The sequence below is a fragment of the Mizuhopecten yessoensis genome, unplaced genomic scaffold, assembly GCF_002113885.1.
Source record: "Mizuhopecten yessoensis strain PY_sf001 unplaced genomic scaffold, ASM211388v2 scaffold9847, whole genome shotgun sequence".
Lineage (NCBI taxonomy): Eukaryota > Metazoa > Mollusca > Bivalvia > Pectinida > Pectinidae > Mizuhopecten > Mizuhopecten yessoensis.
The window spans coordinates 2,695,073-2,716,812 of NW_018408252.1; the positions used below are offsets into that span (position 1 = coordinate 2,695,073).

At 36.3% G+C, this 21,740-nt stretch overlaps 1 protein-coding gene across 4 annotated transcripts in view; it reads left to right on the forward strand.

The window, feature by feature from the left end:
* The first annotated feature begins 9,671 nt into the window (after positions 1–9,671).
* The window catches only part of LOC110458932 (phospholipid scramblase 2-like), a 34,450-nt gene continuing 22,381 nt past the window's right edge, over positions 9,672–21,740 (forward strand). The window contains exons 1-2 of one of the 4 annotated variants that reach the window (XM_021510915.1): positions 9,672–9,784; positions 12,213–12,404. In XM_021510915.1, coding sequence (XP_021366590.1) covers positions 12,227–12,404 — 178 coding nt within the window. In that variant the 5' untranslated portion in view covers positions 9,672–9,784; positions 12,213–12,226. Of the gene's footprint in view, positions 9,785–9,960; positions 10,066–10,107; positions 10,182–12,212; positions 12,405–21,740 lie in introns of those variants that run through there. The other 3 variants (XM_021510916.1, XM_021510914.1, XM_021510917.1) reach the window with 3 other exon arrangements.

Sequence of the window (21,740 nt, forward strand, 5' to 3'; positions counted from 1 at the left end):
AAATTGGTCTACTGGCCCCAATGCAACACTTTGGATCTTTTTCATTTCCTATCGTTCCTGTCTTCATTCTTTTCTTTCTACTTTCTCTTCCCGTAGGTGTCTCCCTAAGCACTCGTCCTCATATGACCCTGGCTGTTACTAGGACGTCAAACCTAAAACAAACAAACAATGCACATGTGATATAACTTTTGATCTTCGAGATGCATTCAATTGACATTCATAGTCAACAAGGATGCTAACAAGAGCCTTTCAAAATTTGGGTTTTAATTATCTGTTAAATGCCCCTTAGGGATTGTCCTCTCTTCGATTTTTTTTTTTTTTTTTTTTTTGTAAACATGCACCCTTTTGCCTCTTAGGGTTGAATCAGGAATTGGACATTTCAAGAGTTGTTTTTAAGAGAGAAAAAAAATAGAGAACGTTATAAGATTTATCAGTTTGGACATATGTAATATCATAGTTTTACTTTATACACAAACAATGTACGTATTAAACGTGTCACAACGTTTCATGACCGAACTGTCATAGCTTGACAAAGGGACCAGTTGGTCATGAAACATTTCGACACGTTAAAACGTACCCTGTTTGTACATGATATACAACTTTGATATATAATCGAGCACCTTGAAGAACACCTAGTTACATCCCAATATAAAAACACCAAGTGATTAAATACATATTAGTCAATTGTCTTTTTACAACTGGCATATGGCTATGCTAACCAACACAATAAGTCTTGTTTTTATTAAATAATTCATCTATAATACCTCTTCTATTTTGCAGTGGCGGATCCAGACTGTTTTGTAATATATTACCATAAAAATGGCCAACTAATTGTATAAAAACTAAAAAAGGAATAAAATGCATATCAACACGTTCGGAGTAGACAGGGTGACATATCTGAACCCTTTCATATTTGTTTAAATTGTATTATTTCTAATACGTCTTGTAGTTTATAGTTTACAGCCGGTCGAATAAGGTCATATATGCTTCATATCAAAATGTACGTACTACGTTAATACATTATTCAGGTCGTATGTCTATAATAAATAGGCAACAAAATAACTTCATTTTCCTATAATGTATTAATTAGATATACAAAATTCCGACTTTAATGCCTCAGAGGACCACAACGGATAGGCGTGAATGTTTGCAGAAATAAAGTTGAAGGTTAGGACATTATGAAATGCTGCTTCGGTTTTGGGTCAACCTGTCCCTGTATAGATAAATGAAGGTGATGAAGTTGAAAATTGTGATAATTCATTTAGATTATTAAAGAAAAACTAGAGCATCGATTTTGTTTTCTTACATGGTAGATTTTACCATATTCTACCTGGTTATTTATTCATTTCAATATTTCACAATTGTATTGGTTGAAGTTAAAACAACATTTAAAAAAATCAAAAAATCAAAAAGTAATGCAGAATGTGGGGTACCTTGTTTGATGCTTCTAATCCCACTAAATAACAAAAGAAGTGGAGTAATTTGGCCTGATTTTGATCATTATGGACTGGGCAGCAGTGATGTGTTTTAATAACTTAACATAAATTATACCATATTCTGCCTTTCGTCACCTTTACCCTCGCATTGTCCTATACAGGGACTGATCGATCGAAAAAGGAAACCCTTTTTCGTTATGACAAAATTGATGCAAAAGAAATAGGCTTATCAGTTATGGCCCACTGAAGCCTTACAATTAGTCAGGTAGGCACCCTCCTTTGATGGTAGTTTGTTTTATTTAACTGAGTAAATAGTTTATAACACTTCTAGAGGGGGGGGGGGGGGGGTTTTTTGTTTTGCCAACAGAACAGAAATATTGTCATCCTGTTAGTATCAGAAGAGATATAGAGGTATACAACACATGTATGTCAATAAACTATTTTCATTATATTTCCTGATCGTCTTAATCATTATGTTAATTATATCTTGTAGCCTATAGAAAGTAAACAAGCGTGCTATGCTTTCTATAAAATTATCTTCGGCTCCCAGTCGTTACTCCCCAAAATGTCACACTTTCTAATGGCAGTGCAATATGAATAACCATTTCCATTTCATATATTACTTCACGTGCGGGCTACATAGCTCACATCTGTAATAGTTCTTCAGGTGTGATTTACTTCATGTGATTCGCGTAAACAAATCTTTGTTTAAAAATTCTGTTATCATTGAGCCTAGAATTCATTTAGAAGATATAGTATTTAGTTGACTTTCCGTGAATGGAGAAATATATAAGGAAGTGGTATATAGATGATAAACAGTTAATCATACAAAGTGTTCAAGGTTTGTTGCTCGAACAATTGCGGTGGCACCTCGAAGGCACAATTATCAGTATTGATGGAGCCTTTGTATACTTAAAAAGAAGAAGAAGATCAAAAAGAAAAAGAAGAACTGAAACAAATATCTGTTAAAATGTTCATTATCATATCAATTAACTATATAAATAGAAAACAAAAACAAAAAACTCCCAAAGTTTAATCTTTTGTACGTTATAGAAGATTAAGCCTAGATATTTGGCAATTTTTAACTGCTGTTCGTCAAGGAGCTATATTTCACAGAAACAACAAATAATTAACGCATTCCCTGCTCATTTTAAGATTCCTTCAGTCCTTCGAAGTAAAGTCGTTACACAATTTTGAACCAAAAAAAATATAATTTCGTATGAATCACAAAGTGTACGTTTCCCATTGACATCCATGATAACGAATTTCGACTGGGAGAACCTCAGTGCTTCTATTTAATGTTTCTTATTTCATTTTTTTTTTTTTTATCAATATGTATTATTTCGTTCAAAAAATATCTTATAAAGTACACATGTGTATCTGGAAAAGTGGACATTAACTTGAAGGTTGGAAGGAAGACATAATAACCTAACAACAGCCAATTTGACCGAGACAACGATGGGCTCTGCCTTATTATCATGTTGGCGGTATTCTCAAAAACATACTTGTATATCGACGCTTCGGTGATTTCCCTTTGTTCTTGTTCTAATTCAGACTTTCATTGCATATTCAAAAGTTATGCACTAAAAGTGGAATATCTGCGGGATAAATTTCTTTTTCTGACTAAACGTTCGTTCGTCTTGATCGAAACAAGCAAATCCTCCCTTCTTTCACGTTCCCTCCTGCAAAAATGTTAAACACAGTTTCGTGTTGTCAACTAACCGTAATCAAAGAACAGTAAGTTGATTACAGTACTGTTCTAACGCAGTTATTGAGACTAATGCTCAAAGCATCCCCAAATATCTGTCCAACTCTGTCCCTGTCTGTTGATGTTACAATTAAGTACCCGGAAGTCGCAATAATAATAATATACAACATTTGATATAGTGCCCTATCTATCTAGAATAAACCACTCTAAAGCGCTTTACAGTACATAGATATACAATTTTATACAATCAATACAATTAGCATGTATTTATACATTAAGCAATACGAATTGAGGAATTCGAATAATTGAGGAGTTCGTAGGAGCTGCCTTAAAAGGCGCTAACTGCTAGTCCTATGCCCCCTATACTATGTGTGTATGCCTGCGTGTGTGCTCTGCTGGAGATGTAATGTGTTGTTTGAAGTGGGACGCACGGTGCTTCCAATGGTATAATTTATAGTGCCACCTGACTGGAATGCTACAGCACAGATACCCCAGACCTAGTTCGAATGACTCTGACGTTTTATCGACTTTTGTTTTTATATCGGTCTGTCGTCGTTAATCGACGACAGATCGATATAAAAAAAAATCGATAAAGTGTCAGAATAATTCGGACTACCCCAGACCATATTATACTCCACCTGGGTTGTTGGAGTTGTGTGGGCAGGAGTAAAACATGTACACTTTCTATGAAAATTTCATGCGTACGACGATCGAACACCGGCTGCCTGCGAGGAAGGCCGGAGTGTTAACCACTCTACCAATCCGCCCGTAACCGATTGACTCCGAAATTCTTATTCTTGTGATCTTTGAAATGTATTCGTTTACATAAAGGCAGAAGTAATAGATATAAGAGAACTATGTACATGTAGTTCATAGACATTAGTAAAATATCTGGCCCAAACGCGTACGGAGTTAGCCAAAGAGTTAAGAAAATGTAAGCTAACTGTAGCGGAACACGCTTATGTTACACAAATGAGTCAAAGCAATCGAATAAATACAGCACAAACCCATTACTGAATTGTCACGATCTGAAAAAAAGTCATTAAAATAAAAAGATAAATGAAAATTTAATATATATAAATTGATCAATACAATAAAGAATAACACATGAATAACTAAGAAAATTAAGGATTTATGCATCAACTCAACTATTCAGCTATCTTTTCAGCAACCTTACAGTTCGATCCTTGAACTCCAGACGGTTAAACCATCGCTCTTACCTTGAGCCACCTGGTCGACAGAAGTGTCCTTACCCAATTATAAACGGTAGTTAAGGGGAGACTACTGCATGTAGGAAAAACTACATTGCAGAGGGGATCCTTGAATATATGTAATGAACACATTTTTAATACGATAGAGACGATGTGTGATTAAAGGAAGACAACTCCTCTGTCTCTATGACTCATTGACAGTGTAATACTTAGTTAAAATATTGTTTTAATTACTTTACTTATAAACAATGTAAAAATATCAGTTATCATAATCGTAACACCCGCATTATATTAGATTGTTTAACCATAGTATTCGGAACCTTAACAGTTAATGAGTTTAAATTTTGATGCATTTTTAACTATTCATATCATCACATATGTATTTATCAAACATCTATTCATAACATTTTTGCATACATTGTATGTGATAATGTCTAACCCCCTGTGGTAAAACTTCCGGTCAGCCGTTTGATACATTTCTAGATCGTAATTATATATATATGTGCTAAATAATAGTTAACCTATGAACATATCCACATCCTTCTCCGTGTCACGGAATTAAATATCATCCCCCGTGACACGGAATTAAATACTCTTCCTCGTGTCACGGACTTGGATATCCTCCCCGTGTCACGGAATTATATATCATCCCCAGAGTCACGGACTTTGATATCCTCCCCGTGTCATCGAATTAGATATCCTCCCCTGTGTCACGGAATTAGATACCCTCCCCCGTGTCACGGAATTATATATCCTCCTCCGTGTCACGGAATTAGATACCCTCCCCTGTGTAACGGAATTAGATACCCTCCCCCGTGTCACGGAATAAGATATCCTCCCCCGTGTCACGGAATTAGATACCCTCCCCCGTGTCACGGAATTAGATATCCTCCCCCGTGTCACGGAATTAGATACCCTCTCCGTGTGACGGATTTAGATATTCTCCCCCGTGTCACGGAATTAGATATCCTCCCCCGTGTCACGGAATAAGATATCCTCCCCGTGTCACTGAATTAGATATCCTCCCGCGTCGCTGAATTAGATACCCTCCCACATGTCACTGAATTAGATTCCCTCCCACATGTCACGGAATTAGATATCCTCCCCCGTGTCACTGAATTAGATACCCTCCCACATGTCACTGAATTAGATTCCCTCCCACATGTCACGGAATTAGATATCCTCCCCCGTGGCACTGAATTAGATACCCTCCCACATGTCACGGAATTAGATATCCTCCCCCGTGTCACGGAATTAGATATCCTCCCCCGTGTCACTGAATTTGATACCCTCCCACATGTCACTGAATTAGATACCCTCCCACATGTCACTGAATTAGATTCCCTCCCACATGTCACGGAATTAGATATCCTCCCCCGTGTCACGAAATTAGATACCCTCCCCGTGTCACGGAATAAGATATCCTCCCCGTGTCACTGAATTAGATATCCTCCCGCGTCACTGAATTAGATACCCTCCCACATATCACGGAATTAGATATCCTCCCCCGTGCCACGAAATTAGATACCCTCCCCGTGTCGCGGAATAAGATATCCTCCCCGTGTCACTGAATTAGATATCCTCCCCCGTCCCTGAATTAGATACACTCCCACATGTCACGGAATTAGATATCCCCCCACATGTCACGGAATTAGATATCCTCCCCCGTGTCACTTAATTAGATACCCTCCCACATGTCACTGAACTAGATACCCTCCCACATGTCACTGAATTACATACCCTCCCACATGTCACTGAATTAGGTACCCTCCCACATGTCACTGAATTAGATTCCCTCCCACATGTCACGGAATTAGATCCCCTCCCACATGTCACGGAATTAGATACCCTCACACATGTCACTGACTAAGATATCCTCCCACATGTCACGGAATTAGATACCCTCACACATGTCACTGACTAAGATATCCTCCCACATGTCACGGAATTAGATATCCCCCCACATGTCACGGAATTAGATATCCTCCCACATGTCACGGAATTAGATATCCCCCCACATGTCACGGAATTAGATATCCTCCCACATGTCACTGAATAAGATATCCTCCCCCATGTCACGGAATTAGATATCCTCCCCTGTGTCACGGAATTAGATATCCTCCCCGTGTAACAGAATTAGATATCCTCCCCGTGTCATGGAATTAGATCCCCTCCCACATGTCACGGAAATAGATACCCTCCCACATGTCACTGAATTAGGTACCCTCCCACATGTCACTGAATTAGATCCCCTCCCACATGTCACGGAAATAGATACCCTCCCACAGGTCACTGAATTAGATATCCTCCCACATGTCACGGAATTAGATACCCTCCCACATGTCACTGAACTAGATACCCTCCCACATGTCACTGAATTAGATTCCCCCCCACATGTCACTGAATTAGATACCCTACCACATGTCACTGAATTAGATACCCTCTCACATGTCACGGAATTAGATACCCTCCCACAAGTCACGGAATTAGATACCCTCCCACATGTCACGGAATTAGATACCCTCACACATGTCACTGACTAAGATATCCTCCCACATGTCACGGAATTAGATATCCTCCCACATGTCACGGAATTAGATACCCTCACACATGTCACTGACTAAGATATCCTCCCACATGTCACGGAATTAGATACCCTCCCACATGTCACTGAATTACATACCCTCCCACATGTCACTGAATTAGATCCCCTCCCACATGTCACATACCCTCCCCTGTGTCACGGAATTAGATTCCCTCCCCTGTGTCACGGAATTAGATATCCTCCCCCGTGTCACGAAATTAGATACCGTCCCCGTGTCACGGAATAAGATATCCTCCCCGTGTCACTGAATTAGATATCCTCCCGCGTCTCTGAATTAGATACCCTCCCACATGTCACTGAATTAGGTACCCTCCCACATGTCACTGAATTAGATACCCTACCACATGTCACTGAATTAGATACCCTCCCCCATGTCACGGAATTAGATACCCTCCCACAAGTCACGGAATTAGATACCCTCCCACATGTCACTGAACTAGATACCCTCCCACATGTCACTGAATATGAGATATATCCTCCCCCGTGTCACGAAATTAGATACCCGCCCCCTGTCACCGAATTAGATATCCTCCCCGTGTCATGGAATTTGATACCCTCCCACATGTCACGGAAATAGATGCCCTCCCACATGTCACTGAATTAGATACCCCCCCACATGTCACGGAATTAGATATCCTCCCCCGTGCCACGAAATTAGATACCCTCCCCGTGTCTCGGAATAAGATATCCTCCCCGTGTCACTGAATTAGATATCCTCCCCCGTCCCTGAATTAGATACACTCCCACATGTCACGGAATTAGATATCCCCCCACATGTCACGGAATTAGATATCCTCCCCTGTGTCACGGAATTAGATATCCTCCCCGTGTAACAGAATTAGATATCCTCCCCGTGTCATGGAATTAGATACCTTCCCACATGTCACGGAAATAGATACCCTCCCACAGGTCACTGAATTAGATATCCTCCCACATGTCACGGAATTAGATATCCTCCCCCGCGTCACGGAATTAGATATCCTCCCCGTGTAACAGAATTAGATATCCTCCCCGTGTCATGGAATTAGATACCTTCCCACATGTCACGGAAATAGATACCCTCCCACAGGTCACTGAATTAGATATCCTCCCACATGTCACGGAATTAGATATCCCCCCACATGTCACGGAATTAGATATCCTCCCCCGCGTCACGGAATTAGATATCCTCCCCGTGTCACAGAATTAGATATCCTCCCCGTGTCATGGAATTAGATACCCTCCCACATGTCACGGAAATAGATACCCTCCCACATGTCACTGAATTAGATATCCTCCCACATGTCACGGAATTAGATATCCTCCCACATGTCACGGAATTAGATATCCTCCCCCGTGTCACGGAATTAGATATCCTCCCCGTGTCACAGAATTAGAGTCCCTCCCCCGTGTCACTGAATTAGATACCCTCCCACATGTCACTGAATTAGATACCCTCCCACATGTCACGGAATTAGATATCCTCCCCCGTGTCACGGAATTAGATATCCTCCCCGTGTCACAGAATTAGATATCCTCCCCCGTGTCACGGAATTAGATATCCTCCCCCGTGTCACTGAATTAGATACCCTCCCACATGTCACTGAATTAGATATCCTCCCACATGTCACGGAATTAGATATCCTCCCACATGTCACGGAATTAGATACCCTCCCACATGTCACTGAATTAGATACCCTCCCACATGTCACGGAATTAGATATCCTCACCCGTGTCACGGAATTAGATATCATCCACGTGTCACGGAATAAGATATCATCCACGTGTCACGGAATTATATACCCTCCCACATATCACGGAATTAGATATCCTCCCCCGTGTCACGGAATTAGATATCATCCACGTGTCACCGAATTAGGTATCTTACCCGGAATTACATGATCAAATGTAGAAACCGAAATTTCCATGAATGCAAGACTTCAATCGTTACCATCATGGTGTCTCAATTTCCTGAGGTAACACTTCCAGGCTCATTGCATTGTGAGGTCATTCAAGAGACAGACGCAGTCAATTTGTCGATATAACTGTATTTTACAATATATGCAAAGAATTTTTTTTTTAATATTTGCATTATGTTTTGATTGTAAGATAAATATATAACAAATTAATTCCTTTCCAAATCATGTAGTGATATTTTGTTCCGATCTGTCCAGAACGACAGAATGAAAATGGGCCAAACTTCCCCTGTCTATCCGATATCCGGCAGGGGTTTGGGAGGAATGAGGAAACCTTAAGCTTTACCAGAGACGTAATATACGTATCTGGCAATACATATCTATAACGTCTCTGAGTGTACAGAAAACTGTATTTTAATTCATGTGTGCCCGCTGACTATGTCTCACCTATTTCAAATTAAATAGCAGCATATGAAGCAATACCAGTTTATTTATGACGTACACGTCGTATTTTAAAAGAAACTTACGCAATATCATGTGAATTACAAAAGATCATGTGCCCTAAAAAAATAACGACACAACTCCTAAAACTAACGTTAACGTTTACTTAATCTTTTGAAATAAATTATTCTCAATTATTTGAAAATACAAAGTTTTCATATTAAATGCAGATCATATTTGTATATGATATATATACATATGTCGTTATTACGCAAGACTATGTGGTCTGATATAAATATAGCTAATTTCGATTGGCAATCCTAGCGACCATGTAAACATCATCATTATCGGTTTAACGCTTGTAAGAAAGTGCGGAATACAAGGTTTTAAGTAACCTCGACCATATCGCTTGGTTGAATGATTTCCACTCGATTCTCATGATACGGGTACGTCGACGTCGTTCGTAACTTTAGGAGGGTACCGTTTAAGTAAGTTTAACTTGTGATTTTGACACATATTACATATTTTAAATTCTACGGTTATTTAAAGTATGTTGACTATAGTCTTTGCAAGACTGCAGTAGGCCTTGATTTAAGTCATCATAGCTTTATGTGATGAGTGATGACCCACCCAGCGTCTAATAAGGCGAATCAGCTATTTCGAAATATTCCCGACCATTGTCATCAGTGAGGAGCTAAGTATACGTGTTATAAGTTGATTTGCAGACCAATTCTTAGCTTGTCGTTGTTTTTATTGCTGACGCACTAATGTAAGTATACGATTTTCATCGGGAATTCTCAATTTCCTTGTAAATATAACGAGTCCGGAAGCAACAATTGATTCTACTGTAAATGCTAGTACAAATCATGACCCTAAGACATCAAGGTAAGATAAGTGTATAATGTTCCTTCATAGTTCCATTGAAGATTTCAACTCAAGTGTATATGAACATGTACAGGACTTTAGCATATGCTTTGCGTATTTATTCCATATCTAGGCTAAATGTTACTAGTCTCTGTGGTTTACTAATGGTACTTGTAACATTCTATATAGATCTGTGTTATTATCACCTTTTTTCCTTTCTCTATAAAGCATTTACAGATTGAGCAGACCAGGTACCAGAGCTCTAGGAAACTGATCACTGTATTGGTTAGAAGGCGTCGGGTCGTTTCGGTAACAAGTTGTTTCGGGACATTTTTTCGGGTCGTATGACTTCTGTAGATACCATTGTCTTTTTTCTTAAAACTTATTTTAATGTCAACTAAATTTAGACAATCGATTGGATAAAAATTATTACAATTTATCATAGCCTTCTCCCTTCATACATTTACCATTACATGATTTTAATAACACATGAATAAATATTATATTCACACAGACACAATTAAATACACAACATAAAAACATCGTTCAAACTATATTGCTGGATTTGATGAATTGATTCACACGTCTAAAATATATTCTACGTGTTTCCACAGAATTATCTAAGTCAGTGGTGTTTCACATTTTTACTTTCATGAAATTTAATTTCAATATAGCAAAAATAAAATGCTTAAAACATTGTTAGAATCAATGTTAACTCATTCGTTTTTTAATGTCAATAAAAATAACGGAGAATTAGGTGAATAAATGAAAACATATTATGGGGAATTAATCTATCAGTAATGAAAGAAATTGATATTGAATATCATAAGATCCCCTAGATCTGTATTTATTAATTAGATTGATATTAGTTTCAGCAGGTAGCAACACACTGTCAATCGGGTAAATGTTGGTAGGTATCCCCTCAAGCACTAGCAATCTGTTAACACTATAATGATCCTAAGCACGGGTAGGTCGTGATACAGATGATAGACTAAAACCATACTTGTTTATTTACATGACTTTTTATGAAGCAGGAGCAAAAGGTTATTTATAAATGAAATTGTATATGTCCCGAAACGACTTGATTAAGTCCTGAAACGACTTCGGGACTCCCTAAACGACTTGTTACCGAAACGACCTGTTACCGAAACGACTAGCATTCAATTAGAACTTACTACACTTTTAAAACAATCTGGTTTTTTTATCACAAGACTATAGCTAGGACCTGATAATTTATAGGTACACGTATATCAGGACTTTTACTGAAATGTTTGGCGTAATTTTTACGCAATTTAGGGGTTATTTTGGTAAAAAATGCCATCCCAGCGTAGTTATAAGTACCATTAATTGGTAGTGATGGGCAATAGGTTAAAAATTATAATCGATTTGTAATCGGAAGTAGTAGACCAATCAATGATTGATTGCATGATCGGTTTATAATGTTATGGGACTGAATACCGTAATAAAGGGAGAACACAACTGTTACATCAATAGACAGTGGTTCACTATACATTAGGTTTTGTTCTGATATAATGTATGCATATCAAGCAACTTTTATGCATTTTTATCAATCATAAGAATATATGACTTTAAAAGCATACTTTACATGGAAAACTTAAATCCTGATGAACTGTTTATATCGATTATGGACTTTGTAATAGAGAATTGGAAAGGGCAAACCGATCATTTTTTTTTATTATAATCGATCATCAGCCCATCACTAGTAATTGGGGTGGTAATTTTACCAGAAGTTGATCTAAACTCCTAAAACATGTTAAAATTATTCTTGAACATTTTACGGTAGTTTTCCTTTCCTGTTACAAAAACACAAATATTGTTGGCTTGAGCAAGTCTATGCACATCTGTTCAGACTTACTCAAGTCTTTATATGAAAACTACAGAAATAATTCTGTTTTTGCCAGAAGGAAATAGCAGCAGATTGACCGGTTAGACCTGTACATGCATGGGGTTGACATGGCTTGGTCCCCAGTAAAGGCATATTTTCTTTTCAATATTTCCTTTCTGTTAACCATTTTCTCCCTCCATTTCCAGCAACACACAGCAATATGGCAGAACAAAAACCAGTGATGCAGCAACCCGGTCAGCAGCCACCGCCAGCGCAACAACCACCTGGTCAGCCTTACGCTGGACCACCACCTGGTCAGCCTAACGCTGGACCACCACCTGGTCAGCCTATGCAATATTACAACTATGGTCAAGCTCCACCTGGAGCCCAGCCTCCAGGTATTGTAGTCATCCAGTCAAGCCCTTCCAACACCGCTCCATGTGTTACTCTGCTTTTAAAATTTAGTTTATATATATTTAAAAAGAAGGCATGCATGTTCACCTATTCATTGACTAAGGCATGTTTTGAGGGATATATTTGGGTGTTATCCTATCAATATCTATATTTAGTTTATTATATACAAATATGCATATATATTGAAAGGCAACATATACATAGAGAAAATCATTAGCATGTTTTGACAATCTAACCATGCATGCTGTGCATTTTAAATTCATAATTGATGGTATGTATGTATATGTATTAACTTGAACCATGGCTTTTATATGCAAACAAATAGTACTGCTTGTTATTTTTAGTTCATGGTTTCAATACTTTTCAACAGTGATTTTTTTTCGGATACACAGTATATAACATTGTATATATATATACATGTGTTTGATAAAGTCAAATTACAAGTCTATTTCAGACACTCATATTTAAGTTAAGATAAGATTATGATAAATTGTTATATATAGTATAATGACAGCTACAAATTAAAGTTGATTATTATAATTTATAACTGGTTGATGGTATACATACACATGCCTTAATTCAAACTTTATTTATTTTACAACAATATTGAAACAAGTTATATTAATTTCTCTCGTTTGCCAGGATGAAAATGCACATGTATGGGGTTTTAGATATGGTATTGAGAAATTTGAGCACTCATAGAAAACCACATACATGTATACACTTTCATGTCCTATTATAATCTATGTATTAGGTAGTGTTGCACAAATAAAAAAAATTGCTTGAACAGTATCTAGTTAAAAATTTGTATGGTTCACCATAAAAAAGCCACTGAACCCTTTCACCCCTATGTAACTTTAGTAGACTCTACCATGCATTGATCTGGATGAGTCCATTATGGTCTACAGTGGTGAAAGGGTAAAGTGCATAATAAAGCTTAGCATCAAAGTGAAAACCATTAATTATAGATAAGATTATACATTATATATCAATCTTGTCAAATCTGACCATTTCAGCTTTTAAAAAATTAATTTGTGAGTTTAAAATCATCCACATGATGAAATATTGAGAGTATTTTAATGAAACTTTTTGTGATAAAGACTGTAAGATTAGAGTAGTTTCAATTAACTAATTAACCCCTGAAGACACATTTGAACTCTTCCAATTCAAAGGTTGGAATAGTTCATTATGAAATTTCAGGAGTGAATGTCATGAGTTAAACCTAAAACCTATCTTTTACCCCTCAGGTAAAAATGTGTGTTAATATAAAATTGGTTATAAGTATGAGTAAAAATGTATTAAAATGTATCTAGATCACTGCTCAGTTATAAGATATTAAGTAGAAATGAATCTCTGTTGGATGGTTTGCAGAGTCATTGAAAAATAAAACAATGAAAAAAATGGACGAAATATCATTATGGCAGTTTTCATAATTAATCAAATTCTTCAAAAATAAGAATAAATAAACAGTTTTCCTGATCCGTATCATAATATTGAGTGCTTGTATAGTCTTTCAGGAAGTTAAACAATATTCAAGGGCTTGTATAGTCTTTCAGGAAGCTAAGCAGATTGTTTTTGTCTAATACAAATAAAAAGGACAGGAAACGGCATAAGTGTGTAAGGAAGTACAGAGTGGATTATATATGTCATTATACGACTGTATATATGTATACAGTGTAGTTGGTGTCGGGGTCATGTGTTTTTCAGAAGTTAATTATGCTAATTATCTTACTTTAAGTCTTCAGTGTTCAAAGATCACCAATGGGGTGTGGTACTTAAACTTATGAACTGGGAATGCTAAGTTTGGATGAACAAAGACTGGTTAGTGGGTTGAACGGAGAATCTCAAGTAGGGTGAATGAACAATGGTTAAAAAGGATGAACAGAATGTTGAGTAGAATGAACATTAACTGGTAGCTTACAGGTAGACATTAAGTTAAAAATTAAAGTAGGTTGAACAAAATTTAGTTGAAGTTGAATGAACAAAAAATGGTTAAATAATAGGCAGAACACAGAATATTGTGTAGGGTGAACGTAAAATTAATGTCACACGCGCGCAAGTAGTGTGTTCATGGACTATTTCATACAGAGCATATATAGGGTTTTAATTGAGACTGTTATGTGGTAGTAGGGTGTACAAAGAATGTTACTCACTTCTATGAAATAGGGATGAACAGAAAATAGTTGAGAAGCAGAAACAAAAGATTGTTGAGTATAGGTTGAATAAAATGTAGTTCAAGTTGGGTGAACAAAAAATGGTAAAAAGGCATAACAAGGAATATCATTAAGCGTGAACAGAAACTGTTATGTGGAAGTTTGGTGTACAATGAATGTTACTTATACTTACTGATATAAAGTGGACAGAAAATGGTTAAGTTATAAGCATGAACAGAAAATGATAATTAGGGTAGGGTGAACATGGTGTGGTTTAAGAGAAGAATGAACAAATCAATGGTAAGTAGGGTGAATGGAGGTGGAGCCCATGATGTGAGACGGCAGGGCTTGCTTTGGATAAGTACAGTACCTATATATATTTCCTACTTAACAACAGAAACCTACTAGAACACCATCTATTTTGCTGTTAAACTGCACAGTCTACAGATTTTCTAAAATGCTTGTAATTAGCCTGCATATTAATAAATTGTAATTAGCATGCATATTACAGTATGTAATCAATTGTAATTAGCACGCATATTAATCAATTACTGACAAATTCTACAGAAACCAAATTTAACAGTACTAACATCAGTGACTCTCTCTGTCTAATACCTGTATCAGTAATGTATTTAAATAAGATAATTCTTGATTAATACACCTGCGAATATGAGAATGTATATGTAGTGAATTTATTTTTAAATTGAATTTTGGTCAACAGTCAGCACCCATTCCTCATGGCCATGGGAAAAAATATAATGTAAACAACATTTAGTTTAGAAGAATAAGGACTTCTCTGGTCTTTTATATGACAGTGGCGGATCCAGAGGGTTTTTTTGAGCTTCAGGCCCCCCCCCCCCCCAGATAGGTCTTTGGATCTGCCACTGAATGATATTATATTTTCAAGTGCCTCCTTTAAGTTAAGTCTAGATCTGCTCCCCCAAGAATAAGTTACATGCAATAGCTTGTACATGTAGATTATACTTGAGCATGATCTCATTCAAATAAATATATCTATTTTTAATCGTCCTTCATTTGATATCCTGTAAAATATCAATAGTAATGTTTAAAGCTAAGCTTATGAGATTATATATATAATATATAATAATTCTTAGTACATGTATTAAGTACATGACGTTTATATACAAAACTAATTTTGAACCTTTGTTGATTATATACGTGGTGCTACATGGGGAAATTATAAGTGTTTTTATGGAGGGAAGCTTTCCAGGTTTATGGAAAGAATATGCATTGTGTATATTAAGTAAAATAGAACATCACTCTGTTTATTTCGAAAATATGCGTAAATGATTAAATCAATAAATGCTACTTTTTTGGCCCCCAAATCCATCGAAATTAAAAGTCTTCAATATAACTTTCAAATTACTGTTTCTTAATTTCGAGTACTTCCCCGGTACTATTATGTACATTTATTTGTGTTTTCAATTATGGCTGCTATGGTAACCAGTTAATATTTACATAAATTTATGAAATTTGAATATTCATTCAATTTTGACAGGTTTTCGCTTAGTTTTTCTCTTAGCTACCATAAAGCGCACACTTGAAATAACTTGATATTCTCCTAAAGATGCCTACACATTATCTTTTCATTTTAAGTTTGTTCAAGCATTCACTCTATACTTTTCAGGAGAAAAACTATGCAAAATATGACAATATTCACTGAATATCAATTTTTTTTTAGAAATACAAATAGATATTTTCATGATAGTATTTGGGAAGTATTCCAAATTAAAGAAACAGTCGTTAGAAAGTTCATTTAAAGGTTTTGAATTTTTATGCACTTGTGGGCCAAAACACGCCCAAACCATACATAGTCCTTCCGGAGTCCAAAAGTTACTTGCATTTATCTCATATTTGGCATGCATTCACACTTATGCTCCTGAGTTCTACTTGTGCACTTGTAAATGAATTCCTGGCAGTGGTTTATATATTGATGAGGTGCCTCAATGGTATTTATTGATTTTGTGTTGCACTATGGTCCTCTATTACTGAGTCAGGACAGTAGCTGTCACAAAGGTCCTATAGCTAGTTCAAACAGTCTATTCATCAACATTGATTGGCAGCAGGCATATATTGAGTTTCACTAGAAATTTTCTGTATAATGTACAATGTACAGACCTTCTGTTACATATACCCAATAGTTGTTCAGGTGGTAATCGGAGACAGACTTTGTGTAGCTTATATTATAATATGCATGTGTAACGTGCTGGCGGTCACCAATCCAACTACTGACCACGCTCAACGTTGCTGAACTAGTGAGCGAGTCCCCGGGTTATACTGCATCACAGGAAAAGCTAGCTTGCCAGTAAGGCAATATTTTCCCCTCATATACTTTAGCTTAAATACACATGAATTTAAATCATTTAGAAACTGTCTAAGCTTTTAGTAGAATTTTGATCCTGACAGTCGTTCCCATGCAAACTTATAATCACAGGTACTAGCCTTGTCTGTCAGTACACCCATTATAGTATCTAAATTATCATCGTCGGTCAGTACACCCATTATAGTATCTAAATTATCATCTTCGGTCAGTACACCCATTATAGTATCTATATTTTCCTTGTCTGTCAGTACTCCCATTATAGTATTTATATTATCATTGTCTGTCAGTACACCCATTATAGTGTTTATATTATTCTTGTTGGTCAGTACGCCTATTATAGTATTTATATTATCCTTGCCTGTCAGTACACCCATTATAGTATTTATAGTATCCTCGTCGGTCAGTACACCCAGTATAGTATTTATATTATCCTCGTCGGTCGGTACACCCATTATAGTATTTATATTATACTTGTCTGTCAGTACACCCATTATATTATTTATATTATCCTCGTCGGTCGGTACACCCATTATAGTATTTATATTATAGTACACCCATTAGAGTATCTAAATTATCATCGTCGGTCAGTACCCCCATTATAGTATCTATATTATCCTTTTCTGTCAGTACACCCATTATAGTATCTAAATTATCATCTTCGGTCAGTACACCCATTATAGTATTTATAGTATCCTCGTCGGTCAGTACACCCAGTATAGTATTTATATTATCCTCGTCGGGCAGTACACCCATTATAGTATTTATACTATCCTCGTCGGTCAGTACACCCATGATAGTATTTATATTATCCTCGTCGGTCGGTACACCCATTATAGTATTTATATTATACTTGTCTGTCAGTACACCCATTATATTATTTATATTATCCTCGTCGGTCGGTACACCCATTATAGTATTTATATTATTCTCGTCGGTCAGTACACCCAATATAGTATCTATATTATCATCGTCGGTCAGTACACCCATTATAGGATCTATATTATCCTTGTCTGTCAGTACTCCCATTATAGTATTTATATTAACCTCGTCGGTCAGTACACCCATTATAGTTTCTATATTATCCTTGTCTGTCAGTACACCCATTACAGTATTTATATTATCATCGTCGGTCAGTACACCCATTATATTATCTATATTATCCTTGTCTGTCAGTACTCCCATTATAGTATTTATATTAACCTCGTCGGTCAGTACACCCATTATCGTATTTATATTATCATCGTCGGTCAGTACACCCAATATAGTATTTATGTTATCATCGTCGGTCAGTACACCCATTATATTATCTATATTATCCTTGTCTGTCAGTACTCCCATTATAGTATTTATATTAACCTCGTCGGTCAGTACACCCATTATAGGATCTATATTATCCTTGTCTGTCAGTACACCTATTATAGTATTTATATATCCTTGTCTGTCGGTACACCCATTATAGTATTTATATCATCCTCGTTGGTCAGTACACCTATTATAGTATTTATATTATACTTGTCTGTCAGTACACCCATTATATTATTTATATTATCCTCGTCGGTCGGTACACCCATTATAGTATTTATATCATCCTCGTTGGTCAGTACACCTATTATAGTATTTATATTATTCTTGTTGGTCAGTTCACCTATTATAGTATTTATATTATCCTTGTCGGTCAGTACACCCATTATAGTATTTATACATGTGTAACGTGCTGGCGGTCACCAATCCAAATACTGACCACGCTCAACGTTGCTGAACTAGTGAGCGAGTCCCCGGGTTATACTGCATCACAGGAAAAGCTAGCTTGCCAGTAAGGCAATATTTTCCCCCATATACTTTAGCTTAAATACACATGAATTTAAATCATTTAGAAACTGTCTAAGCTTTTAGTAGAATTTTGATCCTGACAGTCGTTCCCATGCAAACTTATAATCACAGGTACTAGCCTTGTCTGTCAGTTCACCCATTATAGTATCTAAATTATCATCGTCGGTCAGTTCACCCATTATAGTATCTAAATTATCATCTTCGGTCAGTACACCCATTATAGTATCTATATTCTCCTTGTCTGTCAGTACACCCCTTATAGTATTTATATTATCCTCGTCGGGCAGTACACCCATTATAGTATTTATAGTATCCTCGTCGGTCAGTACACCCAGTATAGTATTTATATTATCCTCGTCGGGCAGTACACCCATTATAGTATTTATACTATCCTTGTCTGTCAGTACACCCATTACAGTATTTATATTATCATCGTCGGTCAGTACACCCAAAATAGTATCTATATTATCCTTGTCTGTCAGTACTCCCATTATAGTATTTATATTAACCTCGTCGGTCAGTACACCCATTATAGTTTCTATATTATCCTTGTCTGTCAGTACACCCAATATAGTTTTTATATTATCCTCGTCGGTCAGTACACCCAGTATAGTATTTATATTATCCTCGTCGGTCAGTTCACCCATTATAGTATCTATATTATCCTTTTCTGTCAGTACACCCATTATAGTATTTATACTATCCTTGTCTGTCAGTACACCCATTACAGTATTTATATTATCATCGTCGGTCAGTACACCCAAAATAGTATCTATATTATCCTTGTCTGTCAGTACTCCCATTATAGTATTTATATTAACCTCGTCGGTCAGTACACCCATTATCGTATTTATATTATCATCGTCGGTCAGTACACCCATATAGTATCTATATTATCCTTGTCTGTCAGTACTCCCATTATAGTATTTATATTATCATCTTCGGTCAGTACACCCATTATAGTATCTATATTCTCCTTGTCTGTCAGTACACCCCTTATAGTATTTATATTATCCTCGTCGGGCAGTACACCCATTATAGTATTTATACTATCCTTGTCTGTCAGTACACCCATTATAGTATTTATATTATTCTTGTTGGTCAGTACACCTATTATAGTATTTATATTATCCTTGTCTGTCAGTACACCTATTATAGTATTTATATTATCCTTGTCTGTCGGTACACCCATTATAGTATTTATATTATCCTCGTTGGTCAGTACACCTATTATAGTATTTATATTATCCTTGTCTGTCAGTACACCCATTATAGTATTTATATTATCCTTGTCTGTTAGTACACCCATTATAGTATTAATATTAAACATGTATAACCTGTCAAGTTTCTTTTGTTTGTTTACATTTATAAACTTGTGCTTTATCTTTAATAAAATCCTGAAAAAGCACAGGGACCCAGAATTAGATACAGTTGCGGAAGGTTTGGACCTATCCTGATATTGATAGGGAGTGATGACTAATATGTTCTACTGGTGTAGATCAACACTTGGTTTTCCCATGTAATCTGAATACAAGCACAGGGACCTGAGAATTAAGATTCAGTTGGGAGTGTTAGTACCTTATAATCTTGACGTGTAGGAAGTTAAATTGTATGTTTTACTGGTTTATATGAACACTTGGTTTATATAACATTATTGTACTTATATTAAACCAATATTCGGGTTGGCATTGTTACTTAATATTGATCTTAACCCCTACAGCGCCTTATAACACTCCCTGCACATCGGGACAGGTCCCTGTGATCACAATTAAGTAGTCTTTCTGTAATTGATTTTTGTTAGAAATAAAATTGACTATTGTCCTTTGTTGTACAGCATAATGTGTTTTTAAATTTTTCAATATATTAAATTCCAAGAACAAAATAAAAATGCTTTGTATTAAGATTAAAAGAGCTATATAAAGAATTTGTGAACCTAAAAGGAAAAGAAGACAGACCTTGGAACATTAGGCCAAGCAAACATATTTTGTGTTTTTGTGCCTACCCTAAATTTCTCAAGTCAATTTTCAAAAAGCACTGTTTAAGTGAAGATCACTCTCCTAGCTATATAAACGATATGAAAACAACATTTTGAAAATGAAATTTATTACCTTCCAACTCACCCTAAAATTGTCAAACATGTTACAGGAAGCACACATTTTTTTGGCCTGAATTGCAATGCAGGTATAAGCTTTTAAGTCAAGTGAGTAGCATACTAACATCATGATAATTTGTAAGGTTTTCACAATTGAATGTGGTCTTAGCGTTCAATGCCTAATGTATTGTACGTTTAAAGTTTGACCTAAAAGGCACTTTCATTTAATGGAAGATTAGAGTCCAAATTTTATTGTGGCATTAAAGGTTAACAGAACGGACAAGTGTATTCATGGACCTGTACATGAGGAATTGATAGAGTGTCGCTTAAGTAGAGTCATTTAAATTTGTTGGCCGCACAGACTAGATTGACTTAGATAAAACAGGATCTCTAAAATGTTTTCATGCTGTATTTTAAGTCTTGTATGGAAAACATCCAAGCACATTCTTTCCGTATGGCCCCGGCATGTTTTTTACAGGTTGTGACGTACATACATGTATGACAGAGATGATGGATTTTTTTTCAGATTAAACTCAATTGAAGGCTTGATTTTAGCCATTTATTTATAGAGCTCTCATGCAGACTCGTGATTGTTATCAAGTCAATATTGACCCAAAAAATCTCTTCAGTCCCAAGTTCTGATGGTATATATTGACATTGAGATGTCCCTTGTGTATGAACACACGTATATACCCTTATATGATCAGTGTTTCATAATAGCATTTGAAGCATGTGTAGGTAAGGGATTATAATTACGTACCGGGTATTTTATTATCGAGGTTATTATTGACCTGTATGAACCTGGTAGTTATATTTTCACATAACAAATATCCTGGCGAGGACTGAGTGCTAGGTCAGTGGATAAGCTTTTTGTTTTATACAAATATCCTGCAGGGATCGA